At 42.6% G+C, this 15,876-nt stretch overlaps 1 protein-coding gene across 1 annotated transcript; it reads right to left on the bottom strand.

Moving 5' to 3' along the window:
• Positions 1-460: 460 nt before the first annotated feature.
• Positions 461-14,870, bottom strand: gmip (GEM interacting protein). The gene is made up of 21 exons (XM_070848264.1): positions 14,734-14,870; positions 13,126-13,216; positions 11,440-11,527; positions 11,240-11,303; positions 8,961-9,086; positions 7,817-7,881; positions 7,605-7,712; positions 7,421-7,501; positions 7,038-7,199; positions 6,732-6,869; positions 6,191-6,381; positions 5,724-5,815; positions 5,594-5,656; positions 5,382-5,471; positions 5,153-5,289; positions 4,853-5,029; positions 4,622-4,759; positions 4,294-4,493; positions 3,843-4,167; positions 3,188-3,290; positions 461-1,766 (listed from the first exon to the last, which is right to left on the bottom strand). Exons 1-21 carry the CDS (start codon positions 14,777-14,779, stop codon positions 1,168-1,170), a joined length of 3,084 nt encoding a protein of 1,027 aa, XP_070704365.1. The 5' UTR covers positions 14,780-14,870; the 3' UTR covers positions 461-1,167.
• Positions 14,871-15,876: the final 1,006 nt, after the last annotated feature.

Raw genomic sequence — 15,876 nt, 5'->3', positions numbered from 1 at the left:
TTTTGTGCGTAAAAAGGCGCAGAGGGAGGAGATGGACAGACAGGGAGGGAGGGAGGGAGGAAGGGAGAAGGTACGGAAGATGATAAGGGGGGGGGGGGGGAGATGAGCGATGATGCAGCCTATTGATAACTCAGATGAGGATGATGTGTTGCATTTGTGTTCGGTGTTACAGGCGGAGACTTTAAAGGGCACAGATCATACGTGAAGGCTTTAGTCCCCCTCCACATGGGAAACGATCCACCGTGATCCTAATGATGTTTTTACATGCTCGCTGATTCTGGTGAAATGTTATCACAAGGACAAAGGCAAATGAAGATGAGAGCAGTTAGATCACAGTTGGAATTCATCTAGAAGCAGCAGGAAATGTTGCCGGACTTTACATGGCGTTGCTCTAACCTGAAACAGGTTCCAGGATTTAAAAAGTCTGATGTGGAAGTAGGAAAAGTGACACCTCAAAACATATGATTAGAAATAAGTGGTTTATTGCCCCTCTACCATTGTGTCTGGCATGTTTTCTCCACACACTAGGAGAAGACCGCCCCCTTGTGTCAAAACAGGAAAGGTGCGTGAAACAGCCTTAAGATAGCTGCATCACACCAGTGAAGGCAGATCTTTCTTCCTGTACTACAAACATTTTCCCCAGGAGGCTAAAACATTTTTTAAAAAAAGCACAATGAATAGATAACAAAATCGTGATAAAGATACAACACTTGATGGCATTTGTATTTTTGAGATTTTCATTATAGTTTGTTTGGGACACAACCTGAAAGAACTTCCTATGTGCTAAAATGCGTCTCTTAACCTGCTCTCTCGAACCCCCTGATTGTTGCATTCAAATACCCTACAAATGTTAAAAACTGATAAATATGTTCACACCCTTTTTGTCTGCTCTCAGTATCAGGCAGCCGGATGGTCAACAGATCAAACCCTTAAAGAGGATTAGTGGTAATAAGGCTGCAGGCCTGAACTTTTAAACTGGGTGTGAGTTTATTTTGTGTGTAAAAGATGGGAACATTTAATTCATGAAAACAGCAGGAGCATCTTGATCGTATTAGCAGTTAATAAAGGTGATATTATTGATTTTACATCCTCCAGTGTGTGTGTGTGTGTGTGTGTGCATGTGTGCATAGTCCAGTGAACTGCCTGGAGATTTCTAGAGATTCCTCCTCAGACAAAGAGCTGCTCGTCCTTCCCTGAGTGGCTGCGTCTGAGCTTCAGGCCAGACAGGATCTTCTGAGCTGGTGAGCTCAGGTTGTGCTCGACAGGGAGTGTCTTCGGTGACTGACACAGAGCCCGACTCTGCAGATTTATGTTCACATCAGCTTGACCCCCAGCCGCCACGTCTTCCTGAGAGGGTTGCTGTGTTGCACAAGGTGGTGCCGCAGTTGCAGCTGAGTCCAGTCCCAGCATGTACTGCACAACCTCGCGGGGGCTCAGTGGGACATCCACTTTACTTTCCACGGCAATGGTGGCCTGATGGGGCCGGCAGGTGTTCTCACAGTGGACGTCTAAGTTTTGGGAAAGTCTCTGTGTCCCTGGCTCTGGAGAGGAGCTCCGGCTGCTGTCTGCACTGCCTGGATGGCCCCTCGCCGGAGTTGCAGGCTGTCTGGATGCAAGACCTGGGTTAGGGTGTCGGGTGCCTGTGTTATGATGTCGGTAATACTTCACAGGTTGTCTGGTGAAGCGATAATGTGGCTGGGTGCCCAAATCTGGTTCCCCCACCAGCTCACCCTGAGGATCGCTCGATGCTCCTCTCATAGCCAGGACTGAGATAGAAGAGGGAGAACAAGCACGTGATTCATAAAAGTAATACAAGCTCAGGCTACTGATTATAACAACCCTGGCTTTCTCTGCATATTACACAGAACCTGAACATGGGTTAGGGTTACAACAGTCAGCAGCACCTTGACTGAAACCTTTTAAACATTCATACGGAGTTCCTCTGGAAAGTCTAAAGTGCACACTGCGACTACACCCTGCACTCATTTACTATTTATACTACCGTTCCCCATTTGAGGTTGATGTATTCATGTGTGTAGTTGTGAATAAAAGCCTTGAAGCTGCTTGCTGTTGTAACCAGTGGTGGAAGAAGTACTCAGCATTAAGTAAAAGTAATAATACTGCAGCCTAAAAATGCTCTGTTACAAATAAAAGGCCTGAATTCACAATGTTACTTAGTAAAAGTACAAAAGTATCATCAGCAAAATGTACTTAAAGTATCATGCAGTAATATTATGCAGAAAGGCTCCATTCACAGTGTTACATTATACTGAGAATATATATATATAACAAATACATGTCAGAGCATTTTAATATTGCATACTTTGTTTACTGCTGGGTAGATTTATAGTGCAGTACTGCATCATATCATATAGGAATAATATATGTTTTTTCATGTAAAAAGTAAAAAGTGTAAAATACAAATGTTGGGAAATATAAGTAGAAAGTAGCATGAAATGGAATTACTCAAGTAAAGTACGAGCACCTCATAACTGTACTTAAGTACAGTACTTGATTAAATGCTCTTTGTGACATTTCATCACTGGCAGAAGCCACAGAGAAGAGCAGCAAGAGCAAAGCAAGCAAAGAAGAAATGAAACATCAGACTACCGGGAAGCAAGAAAAAAAGTACGTCCTCATTTTACAAGTTTGTTTGTCAAAATTGAACCAAGACGAGCGACACTGAGGTCTCTGACACAAGTCAGACTATCAGGTCATCAACATAGGGGTTAAAATCACACAGCAACTGCATATTTTAGTCAACACAATCCCTGACAACAGCTCAGCAATCACACCCAGTTTTACAGACAGATCCAACTAGATGGCATCAGCGAAAAAAATGGAAGCCGTGTTTCTAAAAATAACTGGAGGAAATGTTGAAAATGAGAAAAAGCCAGGCACTTGAGGCGCTCTGAGGTAGATACTGAGTAAGCATGAGTTAGAACAAACCACCTGTCTGAGAAATTAAGTAAACAACCTGGGAGCTGTGTGTAATGCCTGAAAGATCTTCTACAGGATTAATTAAAATGTGTCCATGAGCAGCAAAGTTATAAGCTGACACAGTAACTCATTATATCAACAACTAAAACCACAACATCAATCAACGACACACAACATCAACACAGTCTATCGTTATCTCATTCACCTGGTCTAGTCAGTAACTGCTCTGTCGCTACATCCCGCCTACCTGCTCTCTCAGTGGCTTCAAGGCTGAGCTGGTCCACTGCCTCATTGGATGAAGACTTGTCAGATATATAACCCTCGCTTGACTCTCTCTTGATTGTTCGACTCTGCTGAAATGACACAAATTGAGTGGTGGGTTTCTGCAGGTTTTCACAGAAATACTGCCGCGCTACAGTATGTGAGTCTGACCCTCGTATTATCAGGTACGAATTCAAACCTCGTCCAGGACAATTTTAACTGTGAAATGAAGTAGCCCCCAGTATTACCCTCCTGAAGGACAGCTCTGTTCTGCTAAGCCACCTGGTGCAGCCGCTGTGAATGACCACAGCGAAGCAAACTCTTTTGTTTATGAGCAGTAGTGGTGAAATGTCTAGAAAGTAAAGGCTGACAGAAAGGCCGTGTAAGTCAGAGCCCAGCGAGCAGTAGAAATGCAGCACCTGTTCTGCGCGTTAATCCTGACAGAATAAACATGAGGTTGAGGTGCCAGGTGCTAAGTAAATTACTCAGGAATACTTTTCCTGGCACGCAGGTTCAAACTCACTCTGCCCTCTGTGGATGCCAAACAAGTACCACTGATCCTTTTTGGTAGCAGTCAAATGCTACTATGAAAATACAGCAGCAACCTCTAAGTCTGCGTTTGAGCTGAATAATATACTGACCTCTAATGATTGTGGCCGCTCTCTGAAGGAGGTTTCACGTTCAGTGCTGGGGTGAACTTCCCCGTCCAGGGTACAGGAAGCTCTGGGAGGGGTGTCTGGAAGAGGTGCAGTGGGGACTGGGGGAGGGGGCGTGTTGGGTCTCTGCTGAAGGCCAAAAACCTTGTCATGGTGTGTGATGAAGAACTCAATGAGCGCGGCCTGGTAACTGGTCTCCAGCAGGGCAATCATCGGCATGTCCGTAGACACAAAAGGGCGCAGTAGTGTTGGCCCAAATACAATACCCAGATTGCCTGGGGACATCTTGTTCTCGCAGTTCTCTGAAACTCTGCGAAGACAAAGAGCAGACAAACTCAAGGAAAGATTCAAGAAAATTCAAAAGAAACCTACAGGGCAAGTTTGGTAAAACTGGGTTGGGTAACTATAGAGTTCTGTAACCCAGCTACAGGCTTACTTTTGCAGGTGAGACATCAGGTGCTGCAAGGTGCTATAGCAATACAGAGGGAGCTTCTGTAGTAGTTCTTGTAAGTTGTGAATAATCTCCATGATCTCGTTAGTGTCTGGTGGTGGAACCCTTTCATTCAGGTGCTGGATGGTTTTTCCTACCGCGATGAAGTAGTTGTATAGGTCAAAGGTAAGCAAAGGCTCTGGGAGCTGCAGGAGAACAAGGAATCAAGAGGTTACACAGAGAAAAGCTGTGGCAGATCTTTGCTCTGACACTAACTCCTCTTATAATCAGCCTTATTGTATCAGTACAGTTCATTTGGCAATGGCTCCTGTACCTCCTTAAAGAAGTGCTTAAGAATCGAAGTGATGTCGTGCGGTGAGAGGTCAGAGAGGTCCACCTGCTCCTTTAGCATCTCAAAGGCCTGACAGAGCTTCTGGATGCGAGGCTTGGACCCACTCACGCGATACACCCCCTCAGAGAAAAACAAAAGCAGGAAACAATCGTCAGACCATGGCCAACACATGACACTCTTTTTCTCCGTAGTCAGCACAATAGTAAATAATACCTGGACAGACAGAGCTCGGCTTTCAATCTCAGACGTGCAGAGCACCACCATGAAGGGCACTTCGTCTGGCCTGTCACGTGGCAGCAGAGAAAGGTCCACTCCGAACACAGTCCCCTTTCTTTGATCACACTCCTGCTGACACACCTCCATGCACCTCCTGTGCAAAGCCAGCCCACACTAAAGGTGGGACAGGTACAGGACATTAGCATTAACATTAACATTAACAGTCCGGGCTCAACACCATTCATGCTCTGCTGTTCATCTTTAATCACTGTTTATATTTCCTATTTGGCATCGTACCTCCTCACATTCAACCCCATTGACAACAATGTAGTTGTCACACTGTTTGCATTTGACCATCTTGCTCTTCATCTTCCTGAGTCTGTGTGTCAGTGCAGCTCGTGGAAGCACTTTGACTGGCTGAACCTCGATGTACTCTGGGGATAGAAGCAGCTCATTATATTCATAGGTCGGTTATAGGTCAAGAGAAGTATTGTGTTCATGGAAGCATGAAAAGAAAGTAACACACCTGATTCTGATGCCATATCACGATCGTCCAGGTCATCCGATGACACTGTCAGCGTGGATGCGGTTTTAGGCAGCCTCCTGTTAGTGTGAGCTTCAGTTATGCATATCCCATAGAGCAGAGACACAGCAGAGGGGAAATCAAACGGGTTAATTTTTTGCAAAGCTTTCCTACGCAAGAGAAAGAAAAGGAAACAAATGACGGCTTGTGCTTACCAGGGCTGGACAGAGACTCCAGACTGCCTCCAATACTCTCACTGTCACTGTACCCTGTCTTCCCTGAAGTTCAAAGAGCACATTAGAAAAGTAAAATCAAATGAAAGTGGATAATTTGTCTGTTACTTACTGCCATCGCTGGGCCGCCTGTAAGAGGTATCATCAGTCATAGGTGAAGAGTCCTGCAGGGTGCTGAGAGGGTTGCTGGTTTTTCGTTTGTTTCTGTCAAATAATGATTGTAACAAACATTTTAATGAACATAGATGTAGTAGAAGTACATTCAAATGTCATACTGTGTGGACATGACATTATTTTCCTGACTTTATCCCATTTTAATTGATTTAACTAAAACATCTCAGCAAATAAGTCATTCAGTGCTACTCTGGGTTTACTCCTTGCACCAACTATTTAATGAGTCGACCACTCATACATCTAACGTGTCTACATTTTTTTTTCTACCTTTATGCTTGCACTTAATACTGATTATCATCGTCTGGATTTATTTTATCTTTGAAAAGCTACATACACTTTTGATACCCACAGAAAGTAGCACAAGCAAAGTGACAGCAGAGACAGTCTTTGGACACTTTGTCGTACCCTTTGCCCTGATGAACATACTCCTGGAAGGTAAACACTTGGAGAGGCTGTTCAGGGCGACGCTTGCTGAGGATGTAGAGCAGGTAGGGCTCACCAGGCTCCAGGGACCTGCATGTCAACTCCAGGTTGTGATAGCCGAGGGGAACAGGCTCTGTCTGCTGCCGCTGGAAGTAAAACATGTTGACTGTGGCCTGATGCAGAGAAGACACAAGATGGGGGAGACAAAGCCGTGATTTTGCTGTGTTAATCTATCAACCAATAATTGCATGAGCATAATATGCAATGTCAGAATACTGTTTAGCTTATTGATTTCCTTTTTTCAAATCAACATCATTGTTAGCGGAGGCAATCTCCCGACAAAACTAATTCTAAAATGCTGTTTTTAATGCAGTAAAACAAGAGCAAAGCCTTTGTTTGTCTATTATAGAAGTATGAAACCATAAAGCAGTGTTGAAGTAGTCCGCAAAGCTGCGCTGAACAACCTATTTAGAAGCACGCTGACAGGAAGGCAGATGCTTAGTTGTCTCGATTCCACACCAACCTCCTTCAGCACAGTGTCTCCTTGACAGATCAGCTTGCGAATATGGGAAATAATTCTCTCTTTGGCCTTCACTAGCTCATCCTGGTGGATCCTGGCGTCACTCACACACTGTCTGTACAGAAGTTCTGCCTCCAGCACCTGGAGGAGACAGAGAGAAGACCTGTGAGCTGCTAAACTATCACAAATCTTCATCTCATGAACACATTAGGAGAAAAATGATTATATATTGTATTTATGTGGTGTGCAAAATGTGCTGGAGTTGCATTTCTGTAGTGCATTAATTATCATTCATTATTAATTATTTACCTTAGTCTGGGCTTCATCCTTGGACTTCCGCCTCTTGTCCAGTGTTTTGATTCCAGTGGTGTCGTCCACAGCTTTAGCAGAGATAGCTTTAGCTTTTTCTAGCTCATCACAGCGCTGGAAGTATTGCTGACGAGCCTTTTTAAGAGCTGTCACTGATTCATTCTACAAGCAAGGGAAAAAAAACACAGATGAGTTTGTTTTTATTGTGAGGGTCATCTGCAGTCTAACATGTTTTCAGCAGGTATCAGGCTCAGATCATGTCACACAGGGAAATATTTTGCTTTAGATGCTTGTTCAGGCATCCACTCAGTCTTAAATCTGAGAAGATTAGTATAGTAATATAGTACTAAGCTGAACCACAAACAAGATTCCTTATTCCTTACCATCTTCCTTTGTTCCTTTGCCCACTGCTCTTTAAACTCTCTGCGCCACTTGTCAATCTCATTCCTCTTGGCAGCCAAGGCCTTTGAGACAGAGATACTGGATTAAAACACAAAGTCACTGCCAGAGGTTTTACTGGTTTACTGAAACTTTCATTCTTTTGTGTGTGTGTGTGGACTTCTATACTTGATAACAGCGGTTTTGCAGCAGTTCAGAAGTCTTTCGAGAGGTCACACTGTTCTTGATGTCTTGCTCTAGTGCCATTGTGTAGATGTACTGCAGGGGCATCATTTCCTACAAAGGCGAGAATAACTTTAGAAAGCTTCGCCACACACTACAGCGCATTGTGATCATCACTAAGACTTTTTCTTTGGTACATCCAGTAAACAAAGCTGTACCTGCTGTGCCACGTTGGCTTTTGCTCCTTCAGCTGTCTTCATTACGTTTTTTGCAAATTCTTGCTCTGTCAACAGAAGTCAAAGTATTATATCTTCAGCATACATTACTTACAAGACACTGCACATAAACAAAGCCAGAAGACAAGCAGAACTGGAATGACAGTATTAGTGTGAATCCTCCATATGATGCTTGGAGCTCCACTTGTGACAAACTCGGTGACATAATTTTGCCCACATTACTTTAGAATTATGCATAATAACCTGATACTAACACTTATGAGACACCGGTTCTCAATTTGTCTGCTCTTCTTAAAAACGGACACTAAACTGTTGCTATTAGGGGCCTCTGTTGACACTGTTGCTCTACTATGTATAAAGTGCAATAGTTTCAGACTGAGCTCCGCCCTATTGCCTAACACACCCCTCAAGCTGCTGAGTAGGGCGACTCTCCTGTCGATTTACATTTCGATTGCTGCCAACAGACTTGCGTTAATGGCGTCCTTGCCTGGACACAAGAAACCTGTGCAGGCTGACACAAGAGTTGTCACTGCCTATGTGCTCCAAAGGCACCCCGTGTCCTTTATTGCCCTGCTCTGCCCGGCTAATCTTCCCTTTAATCCTTTTTAGACAACTAGAAATAGGTGTGTTTCTTGTTCCTCATTTCCAACAATAACTATAACCCCAAATGTATTTATATATTTTTAGATTATTGTTATATATTTCTATTATGTTTTTATATTGTTATATTTGTAGGCATCTGTATATCTTTGATTGATTGATGAATTTTTACCATTCATTGTTCTTATACCTTATTGCCTTATCTTGAATCAAGTTTAGAAATCTTCTTTAATCAATAAATAATGGGTTTATCTCTATAAGAAATATACTGTATAGAAGTAGAGGCTCTTTTTTCTAAGACTAGTAACTGCATAGTGGTTAAGAGGATTTTCATGCTCTGGAAAATCTGTTGTAGAGACAGCATACTTGCATTTTGTAAGTTCCCTATCTATATGTGCATTTGAGTGCAGTTTATATCCAAATGCATTAACATGGCCGACACCTTGACTGCCTTGATAGAGGCTGTATAGATACGATATTAAAAGAATTTGCATGTGACATTACCGTTATCTGTATGTGCCCTTACCCAAGCTGATTCTCTTCTCCATCCAAGCCAGGAGGTCTTTGGCGTAGCGGCACCACATCTTAGCATACTGCATCGCTGTCTCCACTCCATCCTCACAGCGACAGAGGGCCAGGTCTGCTTCCTGGGCTGAGAGGGAGTACATCAGCATCACTGCAGGCTCCAGACACTTGGAGCTGTACCCAGGGCTCACACAGTGTCCATTGGACTACACTCCGCAGCTTGTCTCTCTCCTGGACGACTCAAATAGCTTTCAGCCTCAAAGAAACACCAATCTACCCTCTAGAGTAACACTCCCAACCCCACCGGCTCCTAGACTTCAGATCAAACAAAGTAAAGATGATAAAAAATCCAATGTCACTTTAAAAAAAGTGTGAACAAACCCAAAACAGGAAACAATGACTGCATACGGCAAGTCATAGCTGCTCCTCAGAATAAAGGTCCTGTGATTTCCAGTAGGTCTCAGCTCGCTGACGAATCTCTTCCATGTAAACACAATGGATGTCTACTGTTGTTGTTTGGCAAAATTCTCTTTAATCAATCCTAATGGTCCCAGCTGACACAAAGGGGATGTAATCTGAGGGAGGAGGGCTTCTAGAGACCAAAGACAAACAGCTTTAGCTAAATAACTTCCTCTCTCTGCCCGGCCCCTCCCTCTCACACCTGTTCACTTCCAGTCAGATACAAACAGCTGCAGAGCCACCAACACTGCTCAGTGCCAGCGTGCAGTATTAGACATGTCACAATCCCACTGCGGTCAGGCAAGCGGGCCGTTGATATGACAACCACATCTTCCTCTGTGACTTACACCAGCAAAGAGCGGATGACGTATGAGTGACGATCACGTGCTCTGGCCAACGCTCCCCACACCGCTTTCTCTTTTCCTCTTTCTCTCTGTGCTCCACTTCTAGCACAATGTTTGCAAATAAATGTCAAAATCTATCACAACACATCTTAATTTTCTCCTGTAACTGCAGGTTAAAGCACAGAAGCGGTAGCCTACCGGGACTTTCACTTCTTCTAACCGTCAACAATACAGCTCCAAGCACTCTGCAATGCTCGCCCGCAAGAGTGCAGCAACTTCTCTTTCAAGTTCCTCACTCAGACATGCAGATTTTATTTTTGCTCTGTTCGTGTGCACGCCAGATCCAGTTAGAGTGAGTTATAAATCCAAACAGGGCGATGCTTTCTTCTCGGTCTTCAAGCAAAATACACAAAAATTAAAAAGAAAACAGGCAGTTCCAGGAGACGGATGGATTTGTGGCCAGATTGTGTGCCAAAGCTGCCTTCCCTTAGCCTTTCCTCTCTGTGTTTTGTTTTCAGGAAGAGCTCTGAGCACTTTCAGAAATCAGCCTCCAAGCAGCTTCTGTGCTGCCCTATGGTTATGGCCTCCCGCACTTGGATTGGGGATTATCCTAGTCAGGTCCAGATTGCAGAGTGACAGGCTTCAGAGGAGCACAGAGTGAGGTTTACCTCCTGGTGTGTGACACAGCGGGGGGTTAAGGACCTGATGGGCATCCAGTCCCAACCAGTGGGAACACATGCAGCCAGATTACCAAAGAGCATGTTCTGGTCATGTGCTCGGTGCCTAAAGAACTGATTTATGACAGGGACATTAAACAGGATAGAGCATCAGTGACTGCAGATACGTTTGACCAAAAGCGTCTCTCAGAACAGTCTCTCTGTAATTTCTCTTCATGTGTGCTGTGACCTGTAGTTTGAGTCAAACTCCTTGGGGTTGGAGCTGTTTGGACTGTGAGCACAACTAGTATTTTTCTCCGTCTCCCTTGTATTTAACACAAATGTCTGCAAAACACCGACTCCTCCTTTTTCTGTAGACCTCTGTGTCTTACGTTCGTGTCTAAGGTAAGAACTGGAAGCAGCTGTCTCGTGCTTTAATCCTCTCTCTTTATCCTAATCTTGTTACAACAGGGCAATTAAAACTCAGGGCTAATTGCAAGAAAACAAGTAAAGATTAAAGAAGATACTCTATTAAGTGTGACAGACAGACAGCAGCTCATTACTCATGATGTGTCGGGATGTCAGATGTCAGTCACAGAGTATCTTAAAGCGATTAAAGCAGCGAAACAAAACCCTATAAACAATCTAATTCACAGACTAGTAGTGGCGTCCAGTTTAAAGGGGCCTGTTATTGATTCCTTGTGGACGGGACTTCACATTTTATATAAACTGGACATACACTAACCCACACATCAGATCATACACACATCTCCACACCCTCTTTGTTCTCCCTCTGTTTCTCTCTCACACACAAATCATACCTGATTGGTTTCCATCTGCTTCATCTGTCTCAGCACCTTTTTGTGGACAAACTGTATCTTCAGACTGTTGTAGAAAAAACATCATTAATGCCACTTCAACAACAAGCTTCAACAACACAAACAACAACATCCTGTAACTAACAAACATCATTTTTTAGTCTTCAATCAATTTAATCAAGAACTAGGTGATGATTCCTTACGGACACGTCGCGCTGCTCTGTGCTTTCTGCAGCGATGGAGTCTGAGATGGACTCTGAGTCAATGTCTGCCAGCAGATCCTCCCCTGCACTGAACACACAAATAATGTATTGAGATAGAAGCATGTGTAGTCAAATAGCAGTACTTATAAAAACAAACGCTCCATTTACCTGCCGCTATGTTTCCATGTGCACGTCTGCAGTTAGTGTGCAGGCAACACACTAACTGCACATACTGAGTTGTTGGGCTGATTAGGATTAAACAACAAATCCTTAAATTATCATTCCATTGTTTTTAAACCTGAGCTCCATTATTTGTATGTATTTTGGGTTTGAAATGACTGGTTGGTACAACAACCTTTGGAACTGGTCCTGTAGCCTTAACTGACAGCCGAGGACGAGCAGTGAGCGAGCTACAATGACTGTAATGTAATACTTTGGGACAATTGCTCCAGATCAAAGTACATCCACTAAAAGTATTTGTTTTTGGCACTGACAGGCTGAGATTGTCACTCGAAGTGTCTGACAACATTACAGAAAGTATCTCTACAGAGATAGACTTTGAAGTGCCTTTTCATTTCACCAGAAATAGCCATTATATTGCCCCATGCAAAGCCACCAGACTCCATTGACAAAAGTGATAATTTTGCACGAGATTTGCTGGTCTAGATTGTGTGACTTTGGTGTTTAAAATGGTTAATTCAGAGCCAACCCATCCAACAGACTGATGCAGCAATAGATCAGACACTAGCGTGTTCTGCAGGAGGTAAATTACCGTTTTTGTCAAGGGAGTCTGGTGGGTTAAACAAACTTACAGGTCTCTCCCTGAAGCCATGAAGCAAACTCACATAACAATCAGAGCCTGTCAGCAACAAAAACAAGCATTTTTAGTGGATGTACTCTGGTCTGCTGCAGTTTTCTTGGAAGATTACATTAAAGCTGTTGTAGTTCATTCACCGTCTGTTCTCAGCTGCTGGTGGAGGCGAACTTCTGGATCAACTGCAAAGGTTTTCGTGCCTACCAATCATTGGGAAGTTAGAATATGTAAAAATAGAGCCTGAGTTTAAAACAGAACTTCTCTTAAAGTACATTTTTAAGTCCGGCACATACCAATTTACTCTTCTGAGCCTCCACTTGGCAATATTCATATGTTGTGTTTGTTCAATGCCACTTCAAACAAATGCTGTGATGTTTGGGCAGATGTGCCAGTAGTTTCAGTGGTTGTCATAAAATTAGCACAGAAAAGAGACATGACATTGTTGAATAGCATTGATTAAGCTTTTTTTTTTTACCTCATATCATGAGAGTAAGTGGCTGAGATCATGTTGATGGGTTATGGCTTTGAGCTGACAAATATATCTAAATATAGTAGTTTAACACTGTATGTGTTCCTACAATCAATCAAGCTTACAGCATCTTTGAACGACACCTCAATCTAATTCAGTTCAATTCAGTTCAAATGGCTTTATTACATTAAATGTAATGAAGACAATATTGCTAAAGCTTCAAGAAATAATCAAATTATTATGAAATATATATATATATACATGACATATACAGTATAATTTAATATATAATAGTCTGATTTTGATATACTACAGTGTTTTCCATCACAGTAGTCAGGCCAAACTAAACAAGCATATAAGAAAAACACATGGCAGCACTGCTTGTGAAATGTATGGTACTTACGAAGAGACTAAAGATAAATCAAGATTGTCAAAGTCTCTGAAGATCTCACTGTATCGCTTGGTCTCAGATTTACGATGCACCTTCTTCACATCTGAAATGAGAGACGGAAAAGTTAAGATACATGAAATGATAAGACGGTCCTACAATTCATTATATTCATCTTTGTCATGTTGAGATCCTGAAACGTGATCCTCTTCATCGAACACAGACCGCATGTTGACTCTCAACAAAACACAAAGATTGTCTTTCTATGAACAGAAGTGTGTAAACGTTAAGGCCAGTCTTTTAAAAAAAAACGAAGAGGCCGTTAAATTCAGAATATATATAAACAGTTCATAAGATGCCTGAACTATGTTTCTTTTTTCTTTGATAATGCACAAAGAGATACAGAAATATGCAGGTTGGGGTGACGAATGCATCACGCAGCTCTGACCTGCTTTCTAGTGGTTCCTTGCCATGGTGGTAATATGGTTATTGAAGCTTACAGGAATTCATTCTGCACTACTTCTTAGCCGCTCAACAAAAGGCGCCAGCTAAATGCCTCATGTAAACACAATAATATACTTGAGGTAAAACACATAAAGGATACATTAACAAATTTAGTTCCTCTCCTGTAAGCACATCTGACAGTATTTCCTTTACATTTCTGAGAAAAACAGTTATGTGACTGAACCTGAGCCAAAATACAATGAGGAACAATGTGGTGCATTTTGATAACAAAACCTCAGTCCTTTTGTCACTCGCAGTATTTAACTGCTGCTTCACCATGTGGGGCCACACCGAAAGGTTCAAAACTGATGATTTACAACAGATGTGACAAATGAGAAAATGCAGTCTCTCTCTTTTAGACGTCTCCATTTTGGTCAACCACATCCTGCTTGCAATTTGTGTCACATCCCATAATGAACACAGAGTCCTTGTTTTTCACACCAGCAGTGTTTCAGTGTAAGAATGAGAGTTGAGAGTTGAGAGTTGTTTCATCAAACCTAAAGCAAAGTTTTCTAGTCAAATTCCCCTTCAGGGACTAACACATGATTACTTTTGTTTGCTGTATACCTGCAACATTTTCAAGCACTGCAAACGTTTTTACATTTTTTGTGAATGTAGACAGATTGAGAAAAGTCCCTGAATAGTAACCCACAAGCATATTGCAAAAAATGTCTAGTTAGACGTGAAGTTTTACCAACCATCACCCCAGTGGCAATGAAATTTTATGTTAATTTCATGCATAAAAACACAGAAGTCACACATAAGACGGTGTCAAAATGGAGAAAGCATTCAGGAAGTTCACAAATTCTCCTTTGACTAGAAAAATCCCACACAGCACCACTAACAGACACATTATGACAAAGAATATCCAGGCACATTGTGCATACAGTACATGCATACACCCAGGCCATAATGCCACCACGGCGATGTCAGCAAATCACAAAATATTCATCAGTTTAAACACAATCCTAAGTGAAGAAACCTGTGTCTCAATGGCCAATGGCTTTGGGAGCAAATCAACCAACAACAGGCACATAATCACAACAGGCATCACCCTGAACATGAAGTGAGAGGCGACTCTTCCTCAACATTACTTCATATCACATTCTTTGTGCTCACCTGTGGCTTGAGAGGAATCCTTGTTTGACACTTGATCTTCTTCCATTTCTATACCAGCACCAAGGAAGCAGGGCCCTACTGACACCACTCACACATCATCTGCTCGTAAGGCCACACTACAGACAGCAATAAAGACACGAGTGTCACGGAGCTGGAAATCTGTGGTTATTAGGGTGAAATTACTAGCGTGCAGCTCTGAGCTTGCTGCCGATCTTCCTCTGGTAGAGTGGAGGTTGGCCAGTGTTTTCACCACCATGGGAAGAGGAAGTGTGTCTTGCTGTCACTGCAGGCCCCACCTACGCTACCACACCGCACAAAGTGAGAAGGTATATCTGTTTTTAGGTCACTTTGTCTTAGTCAAAACAATTCTTGACCTCAGTGTCCGGTTGTGGATAATGTTCAAGTGCAAACAGTTTACACAGCAAGTATTTTGTAAGATCATAGATAATTCACGACAGATATTTGATATTGGCAGGCATAGGTGTAACAAGTAAGATACTTGATCTGTACTACATCAAAATAAATATTTTCAAGTTCTTTAGGCTCCTTAATGAAGAAAATACATGCTCATATTGGGTTGTTTCATCTGGTTGTACAGTTTGTCCCACATACATCATCTCTGGTTAAGGGGGACTATAAAATAGAGCATCCCCTCAGTAATGTCTAATGGGTCCGTGGACCCCACTTCAGGTGGAGCCGAGTATTCACGGTTTGACTTCTTACCACTGTTCACGGCAGGGTTCGCCAAATAACACATTGCAAAATGTCCTCCAGCCGGTTGTGGTTGACTCTCACTTGATAGCGGGAGCAGAGTGTCAGTAAAATGATGACACCTTCAGGGCTATCGAAATAAAACAAGTCAGAGCAGGTTCAGTGCTACATTCTCGCCATGCTTAGTGTTTGTCAGTGACAGTTATTAATTACAATATATAGTATTTAAAGGTGTAAATGCAATAAATGGATCAACGTGTAGTTCAAAATGTATATTAAGGGTAAATGAGGTCTCAATAAACAATAAAATCTGTTCCAGAGGATGAAGTTGTCCTCAGTGGGCCCTCGTGGCTTTTGTCTGCTCCTGTTATCTTTTTACATTCCACTGTACTCAGTTGAGTTTGCACAGCCAACATCAGAGAAAATCGGTTA

Source organism: Pempheris klunzingeri, chromosome 17 (assembly GCF_042242105.1).
Source record: "Pempheris klunzingeri isolate RE-2024b chromosome 17, fPemKlu1.hap1, whole genome shotgun sequence".
Classification (NCBI taxonomy): domain Eukaryota; kingdom Metazoa; phylum Chordata; class Actinopteri; order Acropomatiformes; family Pempheridae; genus Pempheris; species Pempheris klunzingeri.
Note: the sequence above shows the minus strand (reverse complement) of the source record. Positions and strands in the feature narration are given on the sequence as shown.

Coding starts and splice junctions, on each gene's coding strand:
- gmip (XM_070848264.1), bottom strand. CDS start 14,779: ATGGAAGAAGATCAAGTGTCAAACAAGGATTCCTCTCAAGCCACAG. Junction 9,087..11,239: donor AGCAGATGGAAACCAATCAG/GTATGATTTGTG, acceptor ACTCCCTCTCAG/CCCAGGAAGCAGACCTGGCC. Junction 7,882..8,960: donor GGAGAAGAGAATCAGCTTGG/GTAAGGGCACAT, acceptor TTCTGTTGACAG/AGCAAGAATTTGCAAAAAAC.